This window comes from Camellia sinensis, chromosome 3, assembly GCF_055761805.1.
Source record: "Camellia sinensis isolate YWXY chromosome 3, ASM5576180v1, whole genome shotgun sequence".
Classification (NCBI taxonomy): Eukaryota; Viridiplantae; Streptophyta; class Magnoliopsida; order Ericales; family Theaceae; genus Camellia; species Camellia sinensis.
In genome coordinates, this window is record NC_138963.1 from 34,896,647 (window position 1) to 34,905,705 (window position 9,059).

Below are 9,059 nucleotides of genomic sequence, written 5' to 3' on the forward strand. Positions count from 1 at the left end.
CATTATATTTAATCAAATTTTGTATAAAAAATAACTTATCATTATATAATTTATTTTAAGACTTATATTGATATTTTTTATATTGTCCATAATACACTTGTTATAAATAATATTATTTTTTTGATATTTTTCGAAATCAATCATAAAAATTTGTATAAAATATTTTTATAAAAAATTTTAATATTATAATTAATAAGTATTCCTCTAATTTAATTTTCTAACTCGGAGACATTTTTTTGTTTTTTTGTTTTGTTTTGGAAGACTTGAGAGGGAATATCCAGTCGGAATATACAGTCACAAAATCTTTTCATAGACAGCAGTTGGTGAATCCATCTGGATTCAACTACTCGACGACAATTTTTTTAAAAAAAAATTTATCACTAATAATTTTTATAATAACTTATATAATTATTAATAATTAAAATCATAATTTTTTTTACTAATATGTAATAATTTTTCTAAATTATTTTCACTTTTATTTAATAAAAAATAATTATTATATATTTTTATATCATCCTAACAAAATATAATAGTTTGTTTTGACAACTCGGTTAAAAGTCACTTTTTGATTTTTTTCAAGTTATATCATCTTTTTATTTTTTTACATGTATTAAAAAAAATATCGAAAAAAAATTTAAAAAGTCAATTTTAATTTACTTTCCAAAACAAGCCTGTATCACACTCTCTTTTATCAAAAAATTTATCCCTATCTATTTATGGCATCTACTCTCACCTTCGCATGAAAAATAACCAAATATATGCTACAAATTAGAATTGCCATTTGCTCCAGATTGCTTGTTTTGGGTGCAAGACAAATCCTAAATTAATATTCCCAATGAGGAACTTGACACTACTACCATATGTATATATATATATATATATTTCCTAGGCTGCCCTCAAGGGGGACAAATACAAAGATAAATTATTGAGTGATATCAATTTAAAACATAAATTTTAAATTAAGAATTATTTTCGGTATAATATTATGACATTAGAGCATCTCTAATATTATTGTTAAACTTGTTTATTAAAGTGTGTTATATTAAAAAAATATATATGAAGAGTGAGATCTATTTGTGTGTTATAGAGAGTGAGTAGTGGTATAATAACGATGTTAAAATACGTGTTAAGAATTAAAAATATAAAATATAAAAAAACTTCACTATCATTAAAAATTATAAGAAATTCCATTGCAGTTATTGCCTCTCTCACAACACAGCTGCTAGTGGGCTCGCCAGCAACTGTGTTAGCACCTAACACAAAATGTTTCCCTTATAGCATCTCCAATGGGTTTGTTGAACCCATTGCTAGTATCAGACAATAACAGTTAACTAACTTATGTTTTTATATTTTGCTTCAATGGACTAGTTGTGATTAGCTGGTGAAAATTGTGTCCTGTCATGTCGTGTCATTTTTATATCGTATCATAACGGGTTTGTGTTTAAAATAATCTAACATTAACATGGCTCATTTAATTAAACATGTCAATTATATTAACAAAGACCTGACCTACTTATAATTATATTAATCCTAACACGACATGCTTAATACGATTATCAGAAGTTCATATTTCAAATTACAAGCAAATTGTGCCGCCTATTTTTATAATTAAAAATTAAAATAAAAAAAATAAAACGTGTTTCACATAACATGCATAGGAATAACTTATTTAAACATTGACACACAATGATAATATATATCCCAAAATCTATTAAAAATATTCATCACTAATCCAATCTAAATTATTGTCACTCATTAATATTTAAATATCTAATAAATTTTTAAAAGCAAAATAAGTTTTCATCTAATATCAAACTGAGAATAATAATAATGTTCAAAGTAACATTGTTGTGATTCTTTCAAATTGACTTTTGTCACTAAAACACTAATACCACACATTCAAAAACTCGTGTCTACCAATCTTGACTTCTACCGATTTATCATTAATTTAAGATTATATTTCATTAGATATATATTATATAGAGATTTAAATTTAAATCTAAAATTTGAGAATGAATTACTCATGATCTTATAGTTATGTAATTTAAGTTGTATTTAGGGTACATGCGAGTCAATAGTGGGTTTATCTCAACATGTCGACACGAATATTTACGCAAGCCAAACGTGTCCATTCCGAATTTCCCGTGTTCAACCCAAACGCAACTCATTTAATATTTATATTTTCAGGTGGTGTCATATTTGGGTTCAAGTCAAAAAATGATTAACCCTAACACTTTAATTACGTGTATGATTCAAATCGTGTTAACGAGTTACGTATCAAATTCTCATCCCTAGCTAGCTATGTACATTGCACAGTTAACTTTTCACTAAATCAAATACTAATTGTAGAGAGCACACTAGCAACGCAGGAGAAGTGAAAGAGATATATATATAAATATATATAAGTCTGATTATTTGAATGGACGTCCGATCATGAGTGAAAATTGACGTTCAAAAACACTTAACACATTAACACACCTTAATTACATCAACTTTCTAAACTAACAAACACTTAACACACACAAATGAATTTCACTTTTCACACTTCTTATCATATAACATACTTTAACAAATAATTTTAACAACACTATTAAAGATGCTCCTAACAGCACGACTAGTTTGTCCATGGTAGCATTCGTAATGGGCTAAGAATAGGGCATCTCCAGTGTTGATGCTCTTAGTGAGAATAGGGCCTTATTTGGTATAAATTAAATAAATGTATTTATTTAGATAAGTGTATTTATTTAAGTCACATCATTTTTCTATTTTTGTACATATCTTTTTGTAAAAAGTTAAAAAATATACTTATTTAAATCATCTCAAATAATCTCTAAATGTCTCTGAATTATTTTTTCACTTTATTTTTTTATATCGTTCTAACAAAACATAATGCTCTCATTTTTTTTTATTAATTCCTTACTGCAACTATTTTTTTTTTTTTCAATGGATAAGAGAGTAATTACACTATAAAAAATATTTACATTATCAAATAAATCACTAACCCACAATAATTAGAATGTTAACAAAATCTAATAACCAATCCACTAAACCCACAAGCTCACTAAGCAAAGTTCAACAACCAATAATAATCACATAATCACATAATTACATACTTACATACAATCTCCATAAGAGGTAAGAAATAAACTGGCTACACCACAAAAGGTTTCATATTCCTCTATATAGAAATTGAATCCGAAATCTCACACTACAAAAAATAGATGGAAAAATTAGTTGACGGTATATTATATTCAATTCAAATTGTAAATACTGATGCCTAATGTCCCCGGGGGGGGGGGGTAACAAATATTAAGATAAAATATTAAGTGAGATCAATTTGAAACAAAAAGATTAGGGTGGCATAAAAGAAAGGAAAAATTAGTGTAAATTTTTTTTTTTTGGGGTGGTGGTTGGGGGGTATACACAATAAATTTTATAAATATTAATAATTAAAATTATAAATTTTTTCATTTATCTGTTAATATTTTTTTCTACACTCGATTGGATTGCAATTGCCCCTAAAATAAAACAAAAAGTCAACTGTCAAGTGAAAAATGTTGACCTCACTTAAGTAATTGAGGGAGTGTTTGTTATGTGCTAACTAATTTTTTATTAAAAAAATTATTTATCATCAGTTGAAAAAACTTAAATATCAGATCAGTATTTCTACTCAAAAAAAAAAAAAAAAAAAACACACACACACACATTTTGTCAACTTTTCTAATCATTCTTTGGCTTCTAAAAATCAAAATGTCACTCAATCCCTTTTTATTAAAAATAATAATAATAAATAAAAAATAAAAAACTGAATTGACCTCGTTTAAGCAATTTAGCAATCCCTTTTTCATTTATCATAAAATTGACTTTGAGTTAATTTCTCAAAATGGTTCACTTTAGTTCATTTTGCAATCCCTTTTTCATTTATCATAAAATTGACTATCTAACACTAGTAAGTTTTTAAATTTAAAATAATAATAAAAATAAACAAGTGCACCATATTTCATAAATCAAACCATCCACTTTATTATTAATTAAAACCAAAACAGTCCTCCTTTAAAGTTTCAACCTCCAATTATAAACCCAAAAAAAAAACAAAGAAAATTAACAAAATCTAATAACCATTCCACTAAACTCACAATACTTAAAAAGTTAACAAAATCTAATAACCAATCCACTAAACCCCCAAGCTCAACAAGCAAAGTGCAACCATCAATATTAATTATATAACCACATACAACCGCTATAATAAGGGAGAAATAAATCAATTATACCACAAAATATATCAAACGTTTTTTTATTAGAGTTGAACCTGAAACTTCACATCATAGATGGAGAAATTAGTTGAGAGCATATTAGGTTCAATTCAAATCGTAAATACTGGTGCCTAATGTCCCGGGGAGGAAATCAGCACTATTTGGCCAAATATTAAGACAAATTATTAAGAGAGATCAATTTGAAACAAAAAGGTTAGGTTGGTATTGTTGGCTTATTTTTCCTACGAAAGAAAATATCATAAATGCGAACGTGCCAATAAGGATTAAAAAATCCTTACATATTAAATTCAAATCAATTATCAAGCGATTGCGTTGACGGTTCTTTTGTCTCAATGAAGAGGACTTCAAAATTGCCTAGTGTTAAAGAAAATAAAAATTAAAAGAAGAATGAGGAAGACGGAGAAAGATGATTGAATGAACAATCAAAGTAACAATTACTTACCTTTACTCCTAGGAATTGGGGTCACTGTTGTGCCTTTGGCACAGCAGTGACTGTTGTGCCTCATTTTGTGGTGCATTATGGATTTATTTTTATAATCTGAGCCGTTCATGTTGTAAGGTTTGTTGAGTACTTCATGCCTACCAAAAATCATATTAATCGAATACCAATAACTATATGATTGATAACCAAAAAAATAGACAAGAAGTTTTTCTTTTGAAAAATAGTATAAAAATATGCACTTCGACCATATAGTTATTGATATCCGATTAATATGATTTTTGGTAAGTTTAAAGTACTCAACAAATCCTACAAAATGAACGGTTCAGATCATAAAAATAAGCTCATAATGTATTTCAAAATGAGGCACAACAGTCACTGTTGTGCCAAAAGCACAGCAGTGACCCCAAGTCCCTACTCCTATACTTTGAAAATAAAGTGCATAAAATGCTTTGAAAAGGAAATGCTGAAAATAAATATTTCGAAATATAAATCTATGTTAAACTACTCTTAAGATAAGGAAAATACCAAGGGATATTGAAATTAATTGTTTTTTATTTGAATTCTGGATCTTTTACAATATAGCCATAAAGGGCTATTTATAGGCAAACATTTGTAGGAAAAAATTACTTAAAATTACCTACTCTTCCACCTCCTCCATTTCAGATTACATGATCTTCCATAACTTCCTTCAACCTCCACTTCATGCTCCATGTTCTCCACTTTATTATCCATCATCTTTTTACACTTCATAACTTCTCATAACCTTCAAATGAGTTGGAGAATGTCACATGTCTTGCAATTATATAAATAATAAATAATAATAAAAATTACAAATTTATAATGCCACCAGGTATAAAATAAAGAAAAATTACAATTCAGTGTAAATTTGGAGGGGAGGAGGAACACACGATAAATTTTATAAATATTAATAATTAAAATTATAAACTTTTCATTTATCTGTAAATATTCTTTTTACACTCAACTAGATTGTAATTCCCCCTAAAATAAAATAAAAAAATCAATTGCCAAGTGAAGGCGTCTTGTATGAATTGGGATCCTCGCCTTCATTTCGGTCCTTCATTCCCTCCTTGCAAGGCCTTCAGGCCCACTTTGAGGCCCAATTTTGATAATCCGAACCGTTCATATTTTTAGATTTATTTAGTATATCATACTTGTAAAAAATCAAGTTGATCGGATATCATAAAGTATGTGTTCGGAAAACTGTTTATTAAAAATAGTTTGTAATCCCAATTTTCTGAACGCATACTTTCTGATATCTGATCAACTTGATTTTTTACAGGTATGATATACTGAATAAATCTAAAAATACGAACGGTTCAGATTATCAAAACTGGGCTTCAAAGTGGACCCGAAAGCCCCTGCAAGGAGGAAATGAAGGAGGGGGCTCAAGGAGGGGATCTGGACTCGTCTTGTATGGCCATTTGGAGTCTATGGTGATGTGATTGATTATTTTTATTTTTTTATTGTAAAAAAAAAAAAAAAAAAAAAAACCCTCAAACGGACCGTAACGCTATGCTTAGATTGAGTGATTTGAAAAGAAAAGAAAAGAAATGGAGAGATATATATTTCTCTTATTTGTTTGGATAACTTAAGTAAAGAGAAATAGAAAGAAATTGAGAGAAATTGAGAGAAACTCTTTTCTCTTATAAGCCTCATTTTCAATCTTCCCAAAAGTGGAGAGATTCTGAAAGAAAAGAAATCATTATTTTCATAATACCAATTTTATCCCTATAAAAATAAAAGAAATAAAATGATTGAAAATATAAAAAAGTTATTTTGGTAATATAACATAATATAATTTCTTTTCTTTTCTCTTAATGAAATCTAATCAAATAAGAATGAGAGAAATCACAATCATTTCTTTTTTTTTATTTCTTTCTTATCCAAATAAAAAAGAGAGAAATCACATTCATTTCTTTTCTTTACTCTTATAACTTAAGTAATCATTTTTTTTTTCTTTCCCCTCCTGAGTTCCAAACATAGTGTAACTGAGTTGACCACGCATAAGCAATTGAGTTAATTTCTCAAAATTTCCCTTTTTCATTTATTATAAAATTGACTAACACTGGTAATTTTTTTAATTTAAAATTATAAAAAAATAAGGGAGAGTTATTTATAAATCCTATTTCAAACACTTATACTATGTTAAGTCCTGTGTAATTTCTTATAGAGTTTCAAGTCCTATTTAGATAGGAATGTGTTCCACAAGATCTTATGAGTTGTAAATAAATGATATTAATATACTATTATACACTATAATGGCAAAACTATATATAGGAAATTGAATGTTACTATAGATCATATCTATATTAATGTGAATTTCAAAATACACGAACAAGTAACATTTTCACATTCAATTTAAAAAATCAAAAAATTATTAAGTTTGCGAAACGTAACGTGACACGTTACGTTACGTTTATGTATGTGTGGCGTTACGTATATGTAGGTGTCACGTTACGTTACGTTTATGTCCGTGTCACGTCACATTACGTTTATGTAATGTCCCATCTGATATGGCCACGTTACGTTACGTTTATGTAAGTGTCACGTTACGTTATGTTTATGTAGGTATCCGTTACGTTACGTTTATGTAGGTGTCACGTCACGTTACGTTTACGTAATGTCCCATCTGATATGATCACGTTACGTTACGTTTATGTAGGTGTCGCGTTACGTTTCACAAATTTAATTTATAGTAATATTTAATTTCCTATATATGGTTTTACCATTATTTATGATATTAACAACTAATATTGAGAGTAAATGTGTCAACAAACTTCACACAGAACTTATGATAACATAATTTTTTTTAGTAGAACTATATATAGTATAAGTCTCTCTGATAGGACTTATTAATAATTTCCCTTAAAAATAAACAAGTGTAATCAAATTTCATCAATCCATCCATTTTATTTTATTATTAATTAAAACCAAAACAGTCCTCCTTTAAAGTTTCAACCTCCAATTACAAACTCAGTCCCAACAAAAAAACGCCAATTATAAACCCAAAAACAAAATCATCATTCAAAAAAAAAAAAAAAAAAAAAAAAGGCAAAAACATACCAAATTCAACCTCTGAGATCAAAGCACTTTGAGCATGTCCTCAGCACCACTGAAAGTAAAAGAACCACCTTCCTCCAAATTCAACACCTTCACAACGCCATCCTCCACCAACATCGCGTACCTCCTCGACCTCACTCCCAACCCCATCGGATTATCACTCAGATCCAATTCGCACCCAATCGCCTTCGTGAAATCCCCATTCCCATCGCTCAGCATCATCACTTCATCTTCGATTTCCAGCCCCTTCTTCCACGCCTTCATCACAAACGCGTCGTTCACGGACACGCAGGCGATCGCGTCGATCCCTTTCGATTTGAGCTCCGCGGCCGCCGACACGAATCCGGGGAGGTGTTTTTGGGAGCAGGTTGGGGTGAATGCGCCTGGGACGGCGAAGAGGATAGTTTTTTTGTTTTTGGTGAGGTCGGAGATGGTTAAGGTTTGGAGCTCGTCTGCGGCGTCGAAGTAGGAGAGTGTGGATTCAGGGAGCTCGTCGCCGACGGAGATGATGGCGGAGATATTGGTGGTGGAGGATTTGAGGGAGATTGGGCGGCGGTGGCGGAGATTGAGGGGGAGGAGAGAGAAAGAGGAGGTGGAGAGAGAGGGGGGTTTGGGGGAGGAGAGTAGTAAGGTTGTTGACATGGTTTGAGCTGTTGTGGCTGCCATTGCTGTAGAGATAGAGCAGTGTATGTATAATGTATATCTATATCTATATCTATATCTATATATATGTGTGTGTTGTAGAGAGAGAATTTGGGGGGTGTTTAGAGAGAGAAATGTGGGGGTGAGTTGGGTGAAGTTGGTTGGCGTTTGGGAATCTGTGGATGAGTTTGGGATTTTGGGCGGAGGAGGAGACGATGATGGTGGGTGTGGGCTATTTTATGGTTTTGTTTTGTTTTGAGACAAATGATCCCTCCCGTCCATGAGTTTATCTAAATGGCTATGAAACTACTCATCAACAAATTACCAAGATAGAGCAGTAGATTCAAGGAGGCTTGAAGCAATTTAGGAGTTTACTTTGGTGATTCAAAGTTTGCAATACCTCATTTTTCTCAAATAAATCATGTGATTTTATGATAATTTTAGGTTTTTAATGTTGGAATGTATCGTTGCCCACCATAAGACCCATCTCGATCATTTGCGACGAACTTATCAAATAGTTTAGGTTGAGTTTTTTTTGAAGTCTTGAGATCTCTTAAAATCTAAATTGGAGAGTACTATTTAGGTCCGTGAGATTCATCACGAGTTCCATTTAAATAATT

General features: G+C 30.1%; 1 protein-coding gene across 2 annotated transcripts; it reads right to left on the reverse strand.

The window, feature by feature from the left end:
- Positions 1-5,248: 5,248 nt before the first annotated feature.
- On the reverse strand, positions 5,249-8,640 carry LOC114293611 (peroxiredoxin-2E, chloroplastic). Of its 2 annotated transcripts, none has more exons than XM_028237715.2 (2): positions 7,801-8,640; positions 5,249-5,479 (listed from the first exon to the last, which is right to left on the reverse strand). In XM_028237715.2, exon 1 carries the CDS (start codon positions 8,461-8,463, stop codon positions 7,819-7,821), a length of 645 nt encoding a protein of 214 aa, XP_028093516.2. In that variant the 5' UTR covers positions 8,464-8,640; the 3' UTR covers positions 5,249-5,479; positions 7,801-7,818. The 2 variants fall into 2 exon arrangements, with proteins under 2 accessions (XP_028093516.2, XP_082775628.1); XM_082919502.1 differs by having other exon boundaries at positions 5,249-5,508; positions 7,801-8,600.
- Positions 8,641-9,059: the final 419 nt, after the last annotated feature.